General features: G+C 54.7%; 1 protein-coding gene across 1 annotated transcript in view; it reads left to right on the top strand.

Annotated features, from left to right (window-relative positions):
* The window catches only part of JPH2 (junctophilin 2), a 29,871-nt gene extending 10,408 nt beyond the window's left edge, over positions 1-19,463 (top strand). The window contains exons 3-6 of the mRNA XM_040575906.1: positions 10,067-10,185; positions 13,742-14,529; positions 15,810-15,907; positions 16,901-19,463. Of these exons, the coding sequence (XP_040431840.1) occupies positions 10,067-10,185; positions 13,742-14,529; positions 15,810-15,890 (988 nt within the window). The 3' untranslated portion in view covers positions 15,891-15,907; positions 16,901-19,463. The remainder of the gene's footprint in view (positions 1-10,066; positions 10,186-13,741; positions 14,530-15,809; positions 15,908-16,900) is intronic.
* The last annotated feature ends 2,539 nt before the right edge of the window (positions 19,464-22,002 follow it).

A 22,002-nucleotide genomic window follows, 5' to 3' on the forward strand; every position in this document is an offset into this window, starting at 1 on the left:
CCGACCCACTGCGGAGCAGGGACTTGGCTCCTCCCTGCTGTAAGCTGCACCTCACCCTTTCCATCTGCCTCGATGCCCGGGTTGTGCTGCTCTGTGCAGAGCTCCTCCTTCCTTCCCTGTTCAGCCCAGCTTTGGGATCAAGAGCAAACAGACCTCATTTTGCCCAGAAAGGGTCCGGAGGTGAAATCCCAGCTCCAGCACCAGCTTTCCCTTTGGCCTTGAACCTTGCCTCAGTTTCTACAGCCACAGCCCAATTGCCTACAGATTGTGAAAATGAATGATTGCAGTTTATACAAGGGCGGTACTATCACTAGCATCTCCCTAGCTCGCAGCTACGAGGTGAAGTTTTCTGGACTTTGTATTGCTCCCTGCCGGGTGCTCTTTATCTCACACCTTTGAGACCGTACAAATCCCCTTTTGGGGAGGCCATGACACGTGTCCGTGTGAGACGATCACTACGGAATAATTCCCAGGGCCAAGCAGCCGGGCTGTGCCGTGCCCGGCTGCCTCCGGGCGCCTCTGCTGTTGCGCACCGATGTTTGATTTCTGTTTGCTGCTGGCACATGGGGGGGCCCCTTGCAGGGCTCAGCTAAGGTGCTCTCCGGCCTTCGGCTGCTGGGGAGCGCAATGCCAGTAGAAGAGCAGAATTCCCTCTTTTGCACCATAAAAGGCTCTTCAAGACAGAAATCTGGAGGAAAACAAGCCCGAGCTCTGGGGCCGCCTCCACCGGTGGCGCCGTAGGAATCTCAGGCACGCGGCCGCGCTGGGGATGCGCGGGCAGGATCCTGAGCGGAGCCGGGCACCGAGCTGTGCTGGGAACACCTGAGAGCAGCAGGGACGGGGCTGGTTGGCACCTGTGGCCCCGCTGCGTGCTCGGTTCGGGTTCTCTGCCTGGTTATCCCCAGCCTGCTGCTGTCCTGCCCCGTCCGGGCCCCTCCCGAGCCACCCGCTTGGAAATCTTGCTTGTTCCGAAAAATAACGGAGCAGGCGGGGCAAAGCCTCCGGAAACAGGGAGTGGGAGATTGGGAGTGGGGTAGAATAGCGGGGCTGGCTGTGCTTTGGAGTTTGGTTTCTGAAGCTGTACTCTGAGGAGCTGCCTAGCTCACGGGAGCGGCTTTACTTCTTGCTGGGGCTTTTGGGGGACAAAATCAGTGTAAATCCCGCTTCTGTCCCCGTGTAGCAGTGCCTGCCGAGATCCCCCTGTGCATGGAGCTGTGCTTCCCACTGCCTTGGACCAAACCCAGTGCAGGCACTTGCTTTGCTTCCTGTAAGGCACGGATCTGGCCAGGCTCTAGCAAGTTTGACGGGCGTACGTCCTGCTAACAGCGCCTAAAATATATCTGCTGCGTGTCATAGGACCAATGGGAAGGGAAGGTGTGAGGGACAAAGACTGCTGCTGTGCTTCGCCTGTTTATATGCTGGCCCTAAAGCCGAACGTGTTATGACTGGAGAATACAACTGGAAAGGAATACATCGTGGGTATTTTTTTAAATGCACAGAGGTCCTGCGACCCTGCCGCTTGGACGTGGAAGCCTCGACGGCCGGGTTTCAGGGCACGGCTCCCGAACCGCTCCCCGAAGCCGCCCTGTGCTCCCAGCGCTTCCAGCCCGGCCGGGCGGCTCCCGGGGGGACGCGGCGGGAGGGTGCAAATGACGCGCGGGAATCGCTGCAGTCAGCGCAGCGCCCTGACTAAATAAGGGAACGCATAGCAGGGGCTTATCGGCGCTGCCCTGCGCGACAGCTGGGAGCCGCGGCCGCCGGCAGCCCCCGCCGCTGCAGCTCGGCCGCACGCTCGCACCCATCAGGTGCTTTACCGGGCACGACGTCGCCCTGCCTCGCCCTGCCTCCTGTGCTGCCTCGAGGCCTGTGCCTCCGGGGAGGCCGCCAGCCTTCACGTCCTCTGTGCCGGCGGTGCAGCCCCGCGGGGTGCGCGGCGTGCGCCCAGGGCAGGGCTTTGGCCGTGCCACCGCGGCTGCCCAGCTCGGCACCCCCGAGGCCGGCGGGCTCGGACCCAGGCGTTGGGCACACCGGGAGTCCGGGGCCTTCCCAGGCCTCTAGGGTTGAGGCCGGCGAGCAGGAGAGCAGCTGAGCCTTCCCTGCTGAGCGTTGGTGCTCAGCCTGGCATCTCGGCAGGCGTTAAAGGAAAGGTGCTGGGAGCCGGGGCGGCAGCGAGGGGACGCTGCTGGCGCTCCTCCTCGCGCTCGCTGTGTTTATGTAGAGGGTGGCTTGTTTAGTTCATTTTCAGTTAACGCAAGCAGTTGTAGTAATTAACTCCTCTGTCCTCTGTGCCCGCTGGAGGCGATGCTGTCGGAGATGCTCCCGGTCCCCAAGCAAGTGGTTTGACCATGCCGAGCACTGCCCTGGGCTGTCCCCACACCCCAAACCAGGACTTTGGGGACTCTCTGTCCTTTCCGTGGTGGAGCTGGGGGACCCCCAGCTCCTGTGACGGGGAGGCAGCAGGGTATCTGGGGCTCGCTTTTGCCGCTTTTCATTTTTGCTGCTTTTCGTGTTGGCTGCCGCGAGCGGTGGCACCAACGCACTGTCCCCATGGCAGAAGAGCTGCGTGCGGGGCGTCGGGTGCCGGGGAGCGAGCAGCCGTGTGATGCCTTCACCTTCGCTTCATCCCTTCCCCACAGAGGCCTCCTCTCCAGCCCCAGCTGGCTGCAGCTGGAGCACTGACACATTTTTGGCCAGGCCTCCTTATTGTGCTGAGATGCATCGGCTTCAGAGCGGGGTGCGCGCGGCTTTATCTGCTTTCCACTCGCCTCGCATGAATTTCCCGAGGCTCGGTCATGCCCTAGTAGGGTAAGAGGGAGCGCGCGCTTCCAGTAGGTCCGAGGAGAAAGCATCTGCTGGTGGCAGAGTGCTTTCTGCAGGGTTTCCAGGGGGATTTGGGGTGGGGGCCAGCACCGCCGGGGCTTGCTGGGACCCCGAGCGAGAGCAGAGCTGGGGATGGGTACGGACCGGGGAGCCGGCCAGGCAGGGAAATGGGCTTAATTGGGATTAATGGGCTGCTCAGCCTGCCCTGGTGGGAAATCCTTATCTCAGCGGCTTACAAGCACAGAAAGGGAGAAATGAAGCGAGGCTTTAATCTGCAAAATGACTGGAAAGCGGCAGCTTCATGCCCACTTGATGCGCTGCTGCGCGGAGCGGGATGGACTCGAGTCCCCTCCAAACGCTTGAAATCAGCCAGCAGGGTGCCAGGCTTTAAATCATCGCTTTCAATCAGGCTTTGCTCAAGGGTTATCGTCATTTCTGTGGAATGTGAAACGGGCTTATCTCGAAAAATAAAAATATTGAAGTAAACTGTCCAATTTAAATATAAATCCAGAGATACAGAAACCCTCCCTCCTCCTGCTGCATTTTTTCAGCTTATGCTGGTGCTGAGCCAGAGCCCTTTGGTCTTCTGAGTACAAGTTTTTGTAGTTTTGCTCGTGCAGAACCTGCTGCCACCCGGCGTCCCGTCCCCTCGTGGCCTCAGCAGACGTGCAGGATCCATCCCAGCTCGCGGCTTGGTCCCGTGTTTCTTCTGGGCTCCAACCTGCGGACATCAGCTTGAGAGACCCATGTGCTCGTAGAAAAATGCTTCTGCCCTAGATTAGATTTGACAAATAATTGGGCTTCTAACCAAAGACAATATTTTAAGAAATGTGCCTGCTTTCATTTCCTTACAAAAAAAAAATAATCCTGCTTTCCTTTTTTTGACCGGGGAAGAAGAACGGCAGAACACAGCCTGTATTTCCTCGCTTTCTTGGTTTGGGTTGCTGAAGTGTGGAAAAACATTCAAACTACAAGTTGTTAAAACTTCTCACTGAAAAAAACAGCAGCCTCGTCGAGAGAATACCCACTTTCTGACCCGATCCAGGGCTGGCAGCCAGGTAAAACCCGCTCAGACTGCGAATGCCACCTGTTTGGCAGAGCTCTGGGCTCCCTCGAAGCAAGTGAGCCCTGCTGTTCCCTTGGGTCAGCCCACTCCTCTGGCTCAGCCGGATCCACACCCGGCTCTGCCTGGGCAGGATGGAGAAGGACAGACCTAAAAACACCCCAGGTGTCCAGCCGGCAGCTGCAAATCTCCCGTTTTTCCCCAAAAATGCCCCTGCGGATGCTCTCGGCCGGGCTCTGTAGGCTGTCGTCGTCTTGCGGACAGCTGCAGGTCTGTCTGCTGTGAGATTAATGTCACTTTAGCTGTTCTGAGGGGAAGCATCCCTTGGTGAAAGATGCAAGTGGCTTTGAGCTATTTAGGGCCGAGGATAACGTTTCGGTATTTTAAAAATCCACCAAGTAATCAGAAAGGCTCACGCTCGCTGAGCTCGTTGGGTCGCAGCGAGCTCTGCCAGGCACCCCTGAAGCATAGAGCAGAAAAGGATGCTCTTCTGCCCCAGGGGGCTGCCGGTGCTCTTTGTGCCCTAAGGAAGGAGGAGAGGTGCCGTTTATCCACCTAGGTACCCAGTGCCACCACCGCTGTGTGGCAAGTGACAGTCCCGGGCCATCTCAGGAGCTGGCTGCCAGGAAGGAGAAGGGCGGCAGGGTTGTTCTGCGAGGCCAGGATGGTTTCTCTTCTGGGATTTCCTTGGAAGTGGTGTGGGGGTGTTTCTTGTAGGAGGCAGCTTGTGTTGCTTTATGCACAAAGTAGATCGCACCCCGCAGGCGTAGGGTCCATAAAATAAACGGGCACAGACTCAGCCCTGGGGATGTCGGAGTCTAAACCGAGTGGGTTTGTGCGCACGAATGATGGAGCCGGAAGAGCAATAGGGCAGGGGAATATACACCTGGCTCTCGGGGCAGGACATGCAATCAGGTAACTGCCAGCAGGGAAGGGGGCACAAGAGATGAACCAAAAAGGGGTTTTCAGTCCCGTGGGGTGGTTACAGGCAGATGAGGGTAGCAGAGGTTTGCTGGTGTCTGCGTGGAGGTGGAGAGAGGCACAAAGGGGACAGGCTGGGGCTACGTGTGAAGAAAAGAATGATGCAAATATAGAGGTGGCACACATGCAAAGGTGGTGTGGAAAGCAGAGAAAGCATCTGTCGTGCTTGGGTCTGCGTGTCCTGACCCCCTCACCTCGTGAGCACAGAAGGGACCGCATTGCCATCAGCAAAAGCACTTCTGTGGCTTTCCCCGTATCCCTCCTGAGTGCTGCGAGCATCCCTGCCAAGACAAACCGGTATCTGAAGTTCCTCCAGAAGGACAAAATGCCACCAGTGTGACCGTGGAAGCGTGCTGAATTTGCCCGTGTTCCCTGTGCTCCCCACAGCAGCGCTGAGAGCCTGGCATTTACCATCACAAATGGGACCCAGGCTGGGCACCCCGACCCGCCGCCCACCCCTCGCATGCCCCCGCGGTGCTGCCTGCCCCCCCTGCCTGGGCAGTGGTGCTCAGGGATTTCTCTGAGTGATCCCCACTGGACGCCGAAGCAGGGTTTGGCTGGGGAGAGAAACGCCAGCGTCCAGGAGAGTGGGCTTTAGCAAAAACCTCCCTTCCTAAAACTGGTGAATTATGTTTGGTAATGTTTTTGGGTTGGGTTTGTTTGTTTTTTTGGCAGCTTATGATGTTGAGAATGACAAGTAGAAGGTGTTCAGTTGGTCCTTCCTCTAAGGGTTTGCTGGATCAATGGGAAGAGGGAGACCCCAGATAGGGAAGGATGGTGCCGGATGGGTTTGTCTCTCTGTCGACACACGGATGTGCAGTAGCTGGGGCAGAGGGCTCAGCTCTTCCCCTGTTGCTAGCCGCAAGGTCACCGCCGCACCTGTAGGTGCCCCAGCCCCGTCTGGTATTTGCAGCGTTCTCCGCTGATTGCAATCTCGTTTGCAGGCTAATCCATTGTGGATGTGCAAAACCCCATAAACTGCCCGAAGCGATGGGCTTGCCGGCTGGGCTTCGGGTCTCACCTGTTAGCGCTGCGCCCAGCTGTGGCTCGTGTATCCGCGGGGGATTTCGGTAGCAGGCAGAGGAATGAGTTGGGCAGCGCGCCTGGGACGGGGCCAGGAAGGACGGCAGCGGTGCTCTGTCCACGCGCTAACACAGAAACGATTAGAGCGTTAGAGCCGCGCCAGGGGAGCAAGCGAAGCGGCAGCCACGTTTAACCCTCCTGCTCCCAGCCGCTCGGCCGCGGCGTGCAGCGGCCTTGTGCAGGCAGGCAGAGACCCCGCAGCAGTCGCAGCGAGCCCTGAGATGGCTCCGGGTGGCACCGGGGAGCGCTCGTCCCCGCTCCGTGCTGCCTCGCCTCGGATGGGGAGCACCGGCTTTGGTTTCTGAAGGTCCCTCCTTGTGGTCCTTGCCCCCAGTTGGGTACGTTTAGTGTTCGCGGTTCATTTTCCAGCATTGCTTTGGGAAGGGGCCTCTGAATCCTGCTGCTGGAGGCTATAAAATTCTCTGGTGCGGTTTCACACCGATGCCCTCCATCACCAGGCTTTCTCCCCTGCTGGTGTTTGCATGGGCTGTTTTCTGCAGAAGGGCTTTAGGGCTACGAGCTGGCAGCACAGCAGGGCAGTAAAAAAGTGCTACCTGGGAAGTGTCAGCTTCATATGCATATAATAAAAATCCCGCAATTTGCTTTTTGCAGAAGCTGACTCTTTTTTGGGGGTTTTGGTTTGTTGTTTTTTTTTTGTGTGTTTTTTTTTTTTTTGAGCAGATCTTAACCTTGGAAGAAATTTTTCCTTGTATTTGTATCATGTGCAATGTTCAAAGATCACCCTTAGACCTGTCTCAGTTTTCTTTTACTGCTGCAGACCCTGGGCCGTGGGCCGGGAGAGGTTTTTGTGCCGCTGGTTGTGTGCCCTGGGCTCTTCCTGGGCGCCTGTTGTTTGTCTGCTGCTTTGCCGCTGGGACCAAGCTTTGCTCTGCGTCGAGCTCCCCTGCACTGCCAGCCACGTGGATGAATAATAAATTCAGAAGTACTCTGTGAGAGCTAGATGTTATTGTTATGGCTGGGCCCTTTCCTTCAGGCTGTGCTTTGTCACGACATTGCTAAACCCTCAGCGGGGTTTTTTGGATGGCTCTGAGTGCTCTGCCTTCGTGCCCCGGGGATGTGTGCCTGGGTAGACAAACTCAAATCTCTGAGCGATGTCTCCGTGTCCCAGGCGTTCACCACCCAGCTGCTGCTGTACTAAATGATCTCGGTGGCAGCAGGACCGAGCACAGGGTGTCAGCATCCCTGTCGGGGCAGGCTCTGGGCCCCGTGGCAGCAGCCCTCTTGCACCACTGCCTCTCCTGGGACGCCGATGTGCGGTGTGCTGGCGGTGCCAGACCTGAAGCTGCAGCTGTGTTGACCCCAGTCCCCCAAATCAAGCGCTCCTGGCCGACTTTGCAAGCAGGGGATGAGAGCAGAGGTCAGGTACGTCTCGGAGAGCGCAGCACGAGGCGAAGCTGCCGTGAAGCTTGCGTCCCCAGGGATGCCAAAGTCGGGTACCTGCTCCTGCACCTCAGGGCTGGCAGCGGCTCCTGGCTCTGCTGCAGGGTGTGCAGGAGGGCTCATTGCAGAGCCTGCCAGGCTTGGCACCGTGCTGACTCGCAGAGTGGCTCAGCCCCCGAGCACCCGCAGCATCATCACAGCAGCTCCTGCAACCTGGAGTCTTCCCTGGCCTCGTCGCCCCTTTGCCTGCGGGAGCTGCAGTGCTCAAGGCCCGGGCAGCAGCCCGACAGCATCCCGCAGCTTCTCTGACGGAACGGAAAAAGCTCCAGCAGGAGGTGAGCACAGTCAGGAGCTGCACTGTCACCTCCAGCACCCGCAGGCTGGTCCTGTGCATTGCCCCAAGTCTCTGGGCATGCCAGGAGCCGTCTGCAGCCCTCTGGTACCACATCAGCACGGGTCCAGCTCCGTCCCTACTAGCGGAGGGAGCAGACCTCACATCCAGCCTGCTTCCAGCCTACTTTTGGAGAAGCCACCTCTAGGAAGGATTCCTTCTGCTTGCCAGGCACTGCTCCATTCCCTGCGGGGGCTGACAAGTGGCCAGGAAAGCCCCTGCCCGCTCAGCAGGCGGCTGAAAAGGAGGATTTTATCCCTGTATGGTGAATCCCATCCTCCCAGAGCAGCGGGACAAAGGCAAGGGCCGGGGCAGGTCCTGCCGGGGTGACGAGCTGGGCTCCCTACTTGGCGAGCCTGTTCCCGGGGCTGGCGTCGTGCAGGCTTGTGCTCGGCGTGGGGCGTGCCGAGCCCCCTCTGATCCCCGGGCACGGAAAGCACAGAACCATCCCCACAGCCCCTGCCAGACCACGGTGGAATTAATCATGCTGATTATATGCTACCAAAAAAGGAGGTGCTGTCTCTGTTCAGAGCTGCTTCAGACCTCCTGCTTGCGAGCCGCAGCTTAAAATTGCTGTTTTCTGCCTCATCACGTAGCCTCTGGATGTTTCAGGAGCTGTAATAATTCTGGATTAAAAGACCAAGAATGACAGCAATCCCAGGCAGCTCAGCCCGCAGAGAAAGCGGGAGATAACGCCTGAGTGCAGCCCGGGGGTGAGCCACGTCTGTGGCACAGGGATGGCATCCCGGAGAGACGCGGTCCCAGGCACAGCAGCTCTGTGCCCTCTGCTCTATCTCAGGCCCCTGAGCGGTGTTTTCAGCTCCCCGTCAAGTCACACTGGTGCCTCTATCAGTTGGGATTCATGCCCTGTGTTTAATTCTTTCCCCACAGCCACCCGAAATGGCGTGTGCCTGTATGCACGTATGTGAGTGTGTACCTTCTGCCTTTCTGAGCTTCTCAGAAGGGCATTCCCAGCGCCTTTTCATTGCACCTGTCGAGTGTTCAGAGTAACGCTAGTCTCGTCTGCGTGCTGCATCTCCGTTAGCGGGAAAGGGCTAATCCAGGCACCGTGACTCATCCCAGCAGTCCAAAAATCCCTCTCCAGCGTTTTCACTGCGGGGATGAGAACTTCCAATCCGAGTCTGAAAATGGTCGCTGGGTGTCATTGAATAGCTCGACAGACGTCCTATGACCTTATTAAAATCAGAGCGCGTTGGTGAGTTGGTGTTTGAGGGCTGCTAACTGTGTGTCTACACCAAAATACACAGGTTTGCCCTGATGCAGCCGGCGTGTGCTCTGTTACATGCAGCAAGGGAGACCCAGGGAGCCTTGGGAAGCGTTACTGAGAGCACGGGGAAAGCAAAGTCTCCTTAAGCCACGGGTGGAGCAGAGCAGCTGAGCACACGGTGCTTTGCCCTCCCTTATTTTTAAGGTGCTGTCTTGCTGTTTGAAGTCAGCTCCCTCCCAGACTGCGAGCAGCTGGGCTGCAAAGCTAGCCCTGCTTTTAGTGTGAAGATCACAGGGCCCTGAGTACGAGGCATGTGAGGAATACGACAGCCGGCCAGCGAAATAGCTCGGATAGCTTTAGGGAGCAAGGAGGAGACGTGCCGGCAAGGAGCAGAGAGGACTCGGGGAGCCAGGCTGCAAGGAACGCAGTGACTCTGCCTTTCCTGGTGCTTGTGCCCCAGTGAGAGCAGCTCCTGGGCGGCTGCGAGCAAAGGAGCCCCTTGGACAAGCTGGATTTGGTTGCTGGAGAGCTAAGAAAGAGAGATTTGGTGTAAAACGTGTCCAGCATGGTGCTGCTGGTGAGGTGCAGTAGCTCGCTCAGGGCTGGTGGCAGTGCAGCGGTGCTCAGCCATTGCTTTGTTGCTCCTGCGCGCCCCAAAGACCCCTGCAAAGGTGCTTTAGGCATTCCTCTGAGCCGGGATTTCTGTGCAGTGCAGCACGGTGGCAGTCCTGTTGGCAACACCTGCTGCCTCGCTGCAACATGTAAACATGCTCCCGTTTGCAAGTATACCTGCCCCGTTTGTTTGCACGGCTAAGTGCAACTGTCACACCTTAGCCTTAAACATTTGTGCCCCTTTCTTGTTGAAAGTCATAGAATCATAGAACGGTTTGGGTTGGGAGGGACCTTGAAGATCACCTAATTCCACCCCAGACACCTCTAGACCAGGTTGCCCAAAGCCCCATCCAGCCTGGCCTTCTCTGGTCTTTTCTCCTTGAGTGCAGGGGCGGATTTGATTCTGCTGCTGGCCGGAGTCTGCTGCTCGAGGCAGGCCGACATCGGCTCAGACAATGCTCGCTGTCATCTCCTCTTCCCTCCGCAGGACAGCTCACGCCAAGGCCAAGGCTGAAGGGTCTGAGCAGGCAGCTCAGGCAGCTAACAACGAGTCGGGTATAGCCAGGATGATGGCCAGGGAGCTCTCCCCAGACTTCTACCAGCCAGGTAAGACCAGAGGCGTCTTCCAAGAGGGATTTTGCAGTTTCTTTGGGGAATCTGTTCAAACGTTTCAGTCGCTTTATAACTCAGCATGCTGCCCTCCTGTCTATCCTAAATCCTCTTTCGCACAAGTTCAGCCAGTCCCTTCATGTGGGTGATTTGCTCTTTGCACTGCTGTTTTACCTGCTGTGAGATGTTACCATAACCTGGAGGAAAAACCCGCAGCCCCTCAGCTTCCCGGCGTGTTTCTCCCCATGCTGAAGCCCTCCCAGCACCTGGCAGGGCAGGCAGCGAGCTCGGGTCTGCCTGCAGAGCTCCTGCAGATGCGTCCCTCGGGCCACTGTGGCTTTTTCTTGGAACAGCTTTGCACATTGACTCATAGCCAGTATCCTGTGGGACCCCACACTGCACCAGGCTACGATCAGCCTCGGCTAATTAGTGGCTGTAATATCCCGTAAGAAAGTTGATAATGCAAAGTACTACTTCCCTTATTTCCTATTTATTTGATAGCATCACTGCTAATTATTTGGCTGAGAAAACACTCAGGAGGTTCCTTCTTTGCGACCAAGCACTGGGGACTTGTGGATAGAAGTGTAATGAAGCAGCACTATGAATGCCATTACCTTTCCCTAGACCAAGCTAGACAGAGCTGTGTTCTTCCTGGAAAGCTTTCCTTTCTGGAGAGGGAAGGTAATAACAGAGCAGAAAACAGGGATCCAAACGCCTATGTTTTTATTTTATCTTTCTTATTATCTGGTTTTGTTACCTGGAACAAGCGTCCCATGGCCATCACAGTGGCAAAACTGGGGACAGGAGCCAAATGCTGTGACTCCCCCTCAGCAAACCGTGCTGCCCACTGCTGCTTTGCCTGCAGTGCCTCCAGGTTGCAGTACTACACCCCAGCCCAGGAACAGGGAACAGCGCACACCCGGCGTTTGGCTGGGGAAGCAATCACATTGATAGATTTGCCAAAATTCTCTGTATGCCCACCTCGCCCTGCAAATACTAGCTGGGGATACACAGCTCTGCAGGGCTGCCCCCTTCCTCCCCGCCGCAACGCGGGGCTCTCAGAGCCGGCTTGGAGCTGGGAACCACCGCAGCGCCTGGGCACAGGCACGAGCCAGCGTGTGACACTTCACTTAACAATAGCTAAACGTCACTTGATCCTGGCATGAGCCCCTCAGCTGCCAGTCACAGATCCGCATTCACCCTTTGCACATTGGGGTATTTATAGCCCGGAGGCAAAGGAAACTGGAATTCCTGTTGGGAGGTTTTTGACATCTGGCTAGATTACTTTTTCCACCCGTGGCAATTGAATGAGACAAATGAAACTGGCTCTGCAAAATGCCTGAAGCAGCCTGTCCTCTGCTCCAGGCTCCTCGCGTGCCTGAATCCTCTCACTGCCCTTGTGTGTGGCTTTACTTGGTCCTGGCCTCTTTCAGTGGCCATGTATGAGGCTGGTGCACATTTTTCTTCTATGATTCTTTTTAATCTTTAACTTCACTTAGCAATCAGAGCACAACAAGGGAATATGTCTCTTCTTGCAAGGCAGCACCATCCAGGAACAAAAAGGCAGAAATCCACCCTTGGATTTTGCTAGGACTTGTGACCTCTGACCTCACAGCCAGGAGAGTCTAACGGTGTTTGGCAGCTGCATTTCTCCCTGCTATTCCTGTGTTTGGGACAGGACAGTCCTGCTCAGCAAGCCTCACGTCTTTACTAAGTATTTAGCCCTGGGTTTCATTTCGGATGTCAGCCTAACAGCTTAGAGGGGAGGGGTGAAAGCCAACGTCCTTGCTGAAATGTGCTGGGAGGTGAAGGAAGTGAGGCAGAAGCAGAGGCTGGGGAGGGGAGGAGGACTGGGCTGTGCAGTGCCCTCCAGGCAGCCGGGGCTTTTGGTGTGAATTATTCAGGAGGAGGAGAAAGCACCAGGAGATAGCAAGGAGCCCAGGGCTGCAGGCAGCCTATTTTGAGGAGTCTGAACAACTGTTGAAAAGGCTTCCAAATAATCCGTTTGCGGCCAGAAATAAACGGCCCTGAATGGGTCGCCTGCTGATTGACAGGAGCGTGCAGGCAGGGCAGCTAAAATCAGTGCCCTCTCTCCCCACCGCCCCCTCGGAGCGGAGTCGTTGCCCTGAGTGGGCAGGAGTTAGCAGCATGCAAATCACACCACTGATTTATTAGAGGGAATGAAGCACCAATCTCCAATTTCCAGACCAGGCTCAAGTCTGCGTTAGTCCTTGGGGTGGCGGAGACACAAGGAGGAACTGTGAGGCAGCTGGGGACAGTGCAGCTCCAGGGTCTGTGCTCTTCAGGAGCATGCACGAAGCCCTGTGCATCTGCACTCCTCAGCATTACTTGGATTCAGCAGAATGGGGCCAACACCATTTTCAAAAGCAGGTACTTTGCTTTTGGACATGCTGCTTTGTGACCCCACGTTGCCCATAAGGAGCATGCTCATGTTATTCTCATTTGCTCTGGGCATTGTGGGGATGCACAGCGACCCCCATCCCTGCACAGGTCCCACTGTGCAGGGCACCGTGCACGGTTGTTGTTCAGAAAAGACTTTCCCGGTCAGCCCCTGGTGGATTTTGCTCTGCCAGCAGCCCAGTGTGATGGGCTGGCCTCGGTGTCAGGCTCTGGCTGATTTCCTCAGACCCTAGCTGAGCAGCGATTTGTTTTGCAGACATGGCCCGGGGTTAACAAGAAGTAAAGATTTAATGATACGCGAATAATTGAAGTGACGGCAACGTTGCTAAGAGCTGACAAGTCAGCATGGGAGATGAGGCCAGAATGAAACCCGAAGCCCTGAGTCACCTTGTGTGATGGTACCGGGTGATTTTGCTGGTGCCTGGGTCAGTGCCTAGAGGAGGACTGGCTCTCACTGCCAGCCCTGCTCCATGCATGAAAAACATGTTTTTCCCAAAGAGAGGGATAAAAGATAGATCGTCTGGGGGTAGCTGCCTTTCCTGAGGAAGCAGAGCACCTCCATGTATAACTTTTTAAGTGTCCACACTATTAGCCATACTGAAATTTCCCAGATGGGAAAAAAAAAAACACAAACAAACCAAAGCTTGGATGGGAGCTTGATCCCCTTAAGGCCCAGGATAATCCTTCTGCGTGGCTCCAAACCACAAAAAGCTGGGCTGCAGACTTTCACTGTTTCTTGACTCAGCTGGAGCTGCAGGCCCGTTCCTCCCTGCAGGACAGTGCAGGGCAGGCATCCACCACCATAGGAAATCCCTTCTGGAAACAGGCTCAGGCAGGCAGTGGAAAATGCAGCCTCACTCCCCTCACTTGGAAGCTTGTCCTGGCCCCGAAGGAGAAAAGCACAGGATGAGTTTGCAGCTATAAAAACACAGCTTGAGGCAGACAGAGTTGTTTCTGGGGAGGAAGGTGACAACGGGGTGCTGAGATCTCTGGGTTTGGGCTGGGGTATTTTGCTCTCCATCTGGGTGCCGACAGCCCCTGGCAGAGGTGCACGGTGCCAGGGCCTCGCTGAGCCCTGTCCCAGCCTCCGCAGCCCCCCCGGACCTTCTCCCACCAACCCCTCTCTCTGCAGGCCCTGAGTACCAGAAGCGGAGGCTGCTGCAGGAGATCATAGAGAACACAGAGCACACCATCAACATGGAGGAGGCGGCACCACCGCGGCCCGAGGGTGCCCCACCGCCCCCCACACCCCCCGAGAGCCCCCAGCTGCACGAGGAGGACGCGGCCCCCCGCCGCCGCCACAGCCCGGCCCCCAGCCCCGCCGCCACCCCGCCGGAGGCCAAGCGGGCCAAGGCGGCCGCCCGGCAGGACGGAGGCCTGCGGCCGGGCAGCTGGGGCGAGGCGGGCGGCGGGGCCGCCGATGGTGAGGCCAGGCCGGCCTCGCGGGGCGCGGGGAGGCCGGCGGAGCAGATGGAGATCGGGCCGCTGCAGCGCATGGCACGCGAGCCCGACGTCGAGCTCTTCAAGGGCTACCACAGCTACGCCGTCAGGACCTCCTCGGTCTCCCCCACCACAGACTATGAGGAAGAGCCGTTCCCCGAGCATGGGCCACCCTCCCCGGAGACCCGGGGGGAGCCCCAGCGGCACGGGGGCACCCCGGTCCCTCCACGGGAGCCGGAGGAGAAGCCGGCGCCGCGAGTGGAGGCCAAGGCAGAGCAGCCGCGGCCGAAGGAGGCCCAGCCGCGGCCCAAAGAGGCAAAGCAGCGCCCCAGCCCCGAGCGCAGGGTGGCGGGCAGGAACGAGCCCGCCGCTGACAGAAAGACTGAGGCCCGGGCACCGGGGAGGACGGAGCACAAGGCAGGGGCCAAGCGGAGCCTGGCCCCGGTGGCAGCGGCACAGGATGCAGAGGAGTGCGACGAGGTGATGTGTGGCACGTTTCGGGGCAAGGCAGGACACTCCGGGGACAGCAGCAGCTCTGTTGCCTTTTCTATCACAGGAATTGAATTTTTTCCCCCTGCTGATCCTCTCCCCAGGAAGCCCAAAGGGCTCAGAGACTGTGGTCTCAGGGCTGCAGTGCTCCTCCCCAGGGCTCTTTTTGGGCCTCCAGAGCCTTCTGGAGGAAATTCTCCATTTTTACCTCTCCCACCACCTTTCCACCATCCGGGGTTTTGCTCAGTATGGGCTTTAAATGTGTTTTGGGACCAGCATTTTGTTTGGGAAGGTGCAGGAAGAGGCTGGTCTCCAGCCCCTGGCCTCATGCAGCCCAGAGAGTTCGGGGTCAGCCCTGGGGCCGCCCAGCCTCCAGCCCAGCTGCCCCGGGCCTCAGGGACCTTACAAATACCTCAGGAAACTTTTCCCACACTGCTCAGTCTGGAGAGTCCCTTGGGATCTGGGAGGCTGCAGAAGGACATTTCCTCCTGTCCTTCCTGTGTCCCCAACCATGAGGGTGCAGTGAGGTAAATCTGGAATTCCAAAATTTGAGGAAAACAGACATTTTATGATATTTTTAATTACATTTTTTTCCTTTTCTCTCCCCATTGCATGGATCTGGAAAGTGTGGGGGAACATGTAGGACAGGAAGAAAAAGCTGAGTATTTTTTTTCCCATTACTTTTACTCTTGCAGTAGGGGCACCTTATGAGCTGATCCATGGTATTGAATCACCGTTTGATTTCCCAGGTGTAAAAAATAGTCCCTCAAATTCATTTTGCTGTGAGTGAATACAGCTGTAAAACTACGTTTTATTAGCCTTGTTCCCACAGTCCTTTTGATGTGAACAATCCCGATGTGACTTTAGAGGAGCACTGCTTGGAAATATTTTGGTCTGAGATTAGAAGAATCTCATACAGATGGAATTGTTCATCTTAAAAGTGGCAACTTTACAAACACAGATGATGTTTGGGGTGATGTATGGGTGAAGAAAGGAGTTGGGAGGAACAGGTTGAAATGGCAGTGTACGTGCATGTGGCCAGAGTCTCTAATTTGATTTAGCCTCAGCACAAGCTAGCAGTGAAGGAGTTTGCAGGGGAGAAATAGGAATAGGGATTGATAGATTCAACTCGTTTGAAATTCAGGCTAAATACGTGTGCACTGGGAGTTGGTGTTACTGGTATTTTTGAATAGGAGAATCCAGGCAGCTCTGTCTGTCTCCTCACCATGAAACTGTGGTATATAATACTCTGTTTTGGGTTTTTCTTTCAGGGACCTAACACAATCGTGATCTGCATGGTCATCTTACTGAACATTGGTCTGGCCATCCTATTTGTCCATTTTTTGACATGAGGTGCCCTTTGGACAAGGTAAGAAGAGCAATGAGATTTTATCCTCAATTTGTGACCTCACTGTGGACATTTTACAGTTGACTAGCTTTACTACCAACACAAGTCATTCATTGATGGGTGCGCTGCTGGTAAAAAAAAAAAAAAAAAGGGGGATTTATTTAATAGATAACTTGCATTGAGATTCTCAGTTATCACTTGTTTGAGTGGCTTGTGGAGTAATTTCAGTGGATGGTTCCTGATTTCTCAAAGGTAAAAAATTGAACTGTTTTGCTTGGATACAATCCCACAGTTTTACCTTCCCAGTTGGAAGGACATGAACTCCAGCGCAAGAATGTGTGATGTTAAATTTGAAATCTGTTTTCTGCAAATATGCTGCAAGAAACACTTTCAATTTACTCTTCCATGGCCAGGTAACTTGTGTCTTGCAATATTTCTTGGCACTCAGTACAACAAAAGGCAGGAACGCACAAAGAGAATGTGACACTGTGAAATTTGCAGCTCTATTTGCACCAGTGCTGGTTCCGCCACTGTTACGTAGTTGAGTTTCTAAAGATCAGTGTGAGCTGAGGTGTGTGTCTGACTAATGTTAAACTGGAGCTCAGGTCTTCCACCTGAATTAGGATGAGGGCTTGCATTCGGATTTGGTTGCAACAAAATCTTGTGAGGTTTCTTGTGCCTGAACAGTTCCTAGACACAAGAATGTGTCACCTTGGGCTCAAGATTTCTGTCACCTTGCGTTCAAATATTGGGAAAAAAAAAAAAAACACATCAGGGCTGAACATGACCCTTGGGCCTCACATGAACATAATGTGAGATGCTTCTCCCAAGCTCCAGTGAGGGTATCGGGCTGCCTTCCTCGGGGATGAAATTGCTCTGCTGGGCACTGCTTTCTTTGCTGTGTTATTCCTCTCTCAACCTGCAGAGATGAAAGCTGTGCAGACAGCAGTGGTTGTGTGTCAGTTGTGTGTTTTGCTGCTCCTTGACTCTGCCATTCATTTGTGTCTGGGACAGGCGTTGCTGCTCTTGGAGACCAGAGACCTTGGTGGGGATTAAATCTCAGTCACCCAGAAACACCTAAGAGGAGGACTTGAGATCCCAAGGTTGCACTGCAAACATGAACCTTAAACAAAAGTGCCTGAAGATCAGTTCAGTCTCCCTGCTCCCAGGCTGTGGCTGGCCTCTGCAATCTACCAAGAAAAAAACAGGATTTCTGCAATTCAGCCTCCTTCTCTTCTTTGTGTAAAATAGCAATTGCCTTAAATTGTTCTCACCAAAGCCATCAACTGTCCTGTCAGGCCAGGGGTGAGGGATTTATCTTTAGCTGTAGGAAAATGAGTGAGAAGGTCTTATCCATGCACATATGTTGTGTAACATATGTAACATATGTTGTGTAACTCCCTTGGTTTGACTCAGTGTCAGAGATTTCCCAAAGAATGTCATCCATGGCCTGAAAATGAAGCAATACACAACCAAAATGACTCATGAGAGCCGCGCCACGGCTAGGGCTGGACAACGTTGCCCTCCACGCTCAGATGTCATCCAAAGAGACGAGCAAAAAGTCTTTCCTTTCCCCGTCGTCTGGAGCTGTATTCCGCCTATGGAGGACTGAGAGAGAGGGGAGCAAGTTGACGTTGGGCTTGTTGAAGTGTAACCAGAGTCCTGCCCGTGCCCGCCGACGCGCCGCGCTCAGGGGCTGCGGGGTGGGGTGCGAGGGGCTGGCTGATCCGAGGCTGTTGGTGTGCCCAGGGGTGCTGCGGGTGGAGACAGTGCCCATTTAGGGACCGGGCACCATCCGAGCGCTCTCCTGCCACCAGCAATGCTCCGTGCGGAAGCGTCTTGCAGTGGGTGACTTCCCACTGTAACGGGAAAGGAAACAGATGTGCTGAATTTGCCCCTTTACCCCTTTTTTTTTTTCTTCCTATGAAAATGGTGCAAGTTACAGTTAAAAGGAGGTACTTACTGACAAATACCCCCGTACACCCGCAGGTCCCTCCCCCTCGAAGCGCTGGACTGCGAGGGGGCTCAAGTGCTGCTCTTTCACTGAAACAGAGTGAACAGACTTTCCAGCCAGAGGATGCAGGGTGGCTGTCGTGGGAGAGGTGAGGTTACTCCTGAAAGAAAAAAGGTGCAGAGACCTGAGTGACTCCAGTGCGTTTGGGTGTTAGGCTCAGAAATACACAGCAGCCAGACTTTCAGCAGTGGTAGAGCACAGAGGGGCAATTCTTGCTGTTGTTCTTGTGTGTGAGGCTTAGAAGCCGAGGCAGTTTGCACCGATTGTCCCCAAAGCTGCGACAGAGAGTGACCTTTTGAAGGAGATGTTGCCACCGTCATCTGCTTTGATCCTTAGCAGTGTGAGCTTAGAAAGTCGGCACAGATGAAGTTACAGTTTAGTGTGAGGCTGAGTGCTTGGACATGTTTCTTCCTTCTTTTAAGAGCAATATGTATTTTCTATCTCTTTTTAAGTTAATCGGAAATGTTATTTATAGCTGGTTGTGCACCTCTGTGTATCCTGAAGTCCCACAGCACAGGACTGGGTGGGAAAACCTGAGGGACTGGAAAGAACGGGAAATGTTGGTTAAGGAAAAAAAACAGATGGCCAGTCTGCTCCAAAGGTCAGTCTGAAAGGATTTCAGAGCCAGGGCGGCAGACAGGCAGGAGTTTACAGACTGGAGACACAGGGCAGAACCTGCCTAATTTATCTACTCTGATTATGATATAAGGGAGTGAGAATAATTCAGTAGTTTTCTTTGTGAACCAAGTTTATTTTTTAACCTTATTCAGCTCAGGAACATTGCCACAGTAGCAAGTACATGGTGTTCACTGTGGGAGAAGTGAATGTGATCCCTTCCTAAAAGCCATGTGGCTGTACCAGTCCTGAGAAAGCTGTGCAGCATCATCTACACTTCCACAGAGCATAGTTTAGTTGCAATTTGCTTCTTTCCTTTTTCTTAAATATAAATGTATTGCAAACCCCAGGCTCTGCTGCCTTTGGCATTTTATCCCCATTTTCTGGCCCTCACCTGCCAGCTCTGCAGTTTCAACATGCCTACTGCTTTTATTAGCTACCAAGACAATTTCCGTTGAGAGACCTGAGGGGCTTTTATTTATCACTAAGCACAAAGAAGGATCTTTTTTCGACAATGCTAAGGTAATTCTTCCCCCTCCTGCCCCATTTTTTTTTATGCATGTGATGTGCACTCAGTAATGTGCTTTCCTCCTATTAACATTCTGAGAAATGTAGGTAGATTTGCTTTTATGTGACATATAAATATATCCATATCGCACTGAGACATGGATATATAGACATATATATATAGCCCCTTAGGGATTTCGTTTTCTTAGATGCAAAATAACAGATTTACCTCAAACTGCATGCTTTCAAAACTGAATAGGACATTGTGTTATACTTTTCAGGTCTTACAAAGATGCAGATACATTTCACTCTTCACACAAAATTACCCTCATCACAGATTTTGCAAGCTGTGTACTACAATCTGTGTACTGCTGTCCGGAGTTTTCTGTCGGTTGTTCTGCTGGATTACGTGCAATAATAAACAGTTATCTGCTCACTGTATCAGGGTTTATCTTTGTGGGGGTTTATTTTCGGGATGACACACTCGTTCCAGTCTTCAAGGAGAGGTCATGATGATGTGGTCCAGAATTTCAGAGGTGACAGCTGGATGGTTTTTAGCTTTTTGCTAACATCTATTTCAAAATCTGCATTTTTTGTTGATAGGGGGGTTATGTGCAAAGAGAACTGTTTTCGTTTATTGCTTTTTGAAAGTTTGGTGCCAGGTGTTTGAGGACATCTCCAGCTCTCCGAGTGACCGGTGTGTGCATGAAGCCAGCACGGGGCCCATTAGCCGCGGGGAGGAAACCCTTGCAATGAATAACAAGCACGCGCTGATGCAGACCTTGGCTCATAAATAACTCGTTGGCTGCGTTTTCTCTAGAGGATGGCTCAGCTCAGAGGGGAACGCTGGGCTTGGAGGTGGCCGCGGCTGAGCTGTCAGAGCCCCAGACACAGGATGAGGTGAGCAAGACTCAAGCCTAGGGTGCCTTGGGCTGTCCGTGGCCACAGGAGCCAGGCTGTTGGGGAATGTGGGGCTGCCCTGGCCTCTGCAGTGAGGGTACAGCACCAGCATTGCTGAGGTCCTCCAAGACCGCCAGCAAGGGGAGAAAACTGAAAATCACCAGCCAGAGCCTGGCCAGGGTTTGGTATGTTTGCGGAGTCTGTGTGCCAGCCATTGGGTCTCCCTGTATGAGATTTTCCGGGCCCTCCTGCTTCCTTTCCTGGCTTCAAAAAATACTGAAGCAGGACGTTGCAGCCCTTAGGGTACTTTCTTTGCAGTTTTTCCCACAAATATCACAATTAGTTTCTAGTACTCATCATAGCCCAAGGGGGGACAGCCCCATCTGCCTTTTCCTCCCCCCAGCTCTCCCCAGCCATTCAGCTCGCCTTTCCCCTCTTGAACCCTGCAGGAAACCAGTTGCAGACCACGCCGCTCTGCTGCCATTAAAGCCTCGGCCCAAATGCAGCGATGTTCTGGGACCTGTGTGTCAGCAGTGAGCGGAGCCCCATTGAGCTGGCCTCGACGGGAGGAGGAACGGGGCTGGAGGAAATGCGACTCGTTGGCCCGAAGCCTGCCGGGGCGATGTGGGCAGCCGGTGACAGGTCCCTTCGCTGCTTGCCTCTCCCCAGGGCCGCTGCCAAGTTCCTTCCCAGCCACGTATTGCTGCCTGCTCCTCCGGCGCCACAGTTCTGTGTTTGGAGAGGAGTAATTCTCGCTTTCCTTCTAGCCTGCTAGCTTCAGTTCTCTTGCATTGATTTAAAGACCCATGGATGTGGTCGGGATGCCCTGTTGGTGCAAAATCTCACATGCTCTTAGGCAGCGTTGAAGTCACGGCAGACCCATGAGCTCACGGCCACCTCCGGCCCCTGATTTTTTTTAGTGAACAGCCAAAGTGATGGGAAAGCCAGGCAAGAAGGATGGGGAAATGGTAGTGGGGAGAAGAGTGGTTTAGGGGAAGGATGGGAGAACAGAGCCCGGCACCAGGCAGGGGCACGGGGTCCCAAGGAATGCAGAGTAGCCGAAACCTTCAATCCCTTTTCTATTTCTGGAGCATCTCAAATGAGCGAAGCCAGGCTGTGCAGAGGGGCTGGCAAGACACAGGCTCAGCCTCCACGGGCAGAAGGGGCTCTCTGCAGCCTCTGCAAGGTGCAAGAGGCCTTGTGGTGGAAGATTCTGTGCCCTGGTAAGGAACTAAGGAGAAACTTTGGTGAAACGATGGCTTTGCTCTCCTCTGGGCTTGTTTTGCCGCTGGTGCTAGAGGAGCCAGCAGCATCTCATTCATCCAGTCACGGGGAGGAGGCGAGGGGCAGCAGGGTAACCGGAGCCCTTCACACCTCATAAATCTCCGGCTGGTGAATGGAGCAGATCCTTGGCCCATGTGGAGGCAGCAGGCAGGGAGGCGGGTCTCCTGCTGAAGCCATGACATAGTGCTTCAAAAATATGAAAAGTGGCAAAAGGAGGAGCACGTCCCTTCCCCAGGGTGGGGGTAAGAGCGCTGAGACTCTGCATTGGGAGCTGCTGCTTCTGGGGTGATGTCCCCAGCACTGCTCCCAGCTGAGTGTCCCTGGGTGCAGGGAGAGAAGTCCGACATGTGAGAGCTGGGAGAGAGGCCCTGGCCTGATCTGGTGACCGAAGGGCACACGTTAGTTAGCTTGCACCGGTGGGAGGTGGGAGGGAAGGTGCAATCCGAGCCCCTGTGTCCTTTGAGAGCAACGTGCCCAGCCTAGGGACGGGATGGCCGCACTGCCTTCCGCCGTCCCTGCAGAAAGCAGGAGTATCCCTCGCTCCTGGCCCTCGTCTCGGGGCTAAGGTGGCCCTGGCTGCGAGCAGGTCCTGGGGAGAATAGAGGGGTGACCCTGCTCCTCTGCACAGGGCAGGGGAACTGGTAGCTTTCCCAAAAGCAGCCTGGGAGACGTTGCTTTCATTGCTTATTTCCTCTGAGCATCCACCCAGGTCGTGCCGGCTGGGGCAGCCAGGCTCGCTTTCACCTGCACCCTGCAGCTGTGCTGCCCATGAGCCGCGCTGCCAACCAGCCAGGAG

Source organism: Cygnus olor, chromosome 16 (genome assembly GCF_009769625.2).
Source record: "Cygnus olor isolate bCygOlo1 chromosome 16, bCygOlo1.pri.v2, whole genome shotgun sequence".
Classification (NCBI taxonomy): domain Eukaryota; kingdom Metazoa; phylum Chordata; class Aves; order Anseriformes; family Anatidae; genus Cygnus; species Cygnus olor.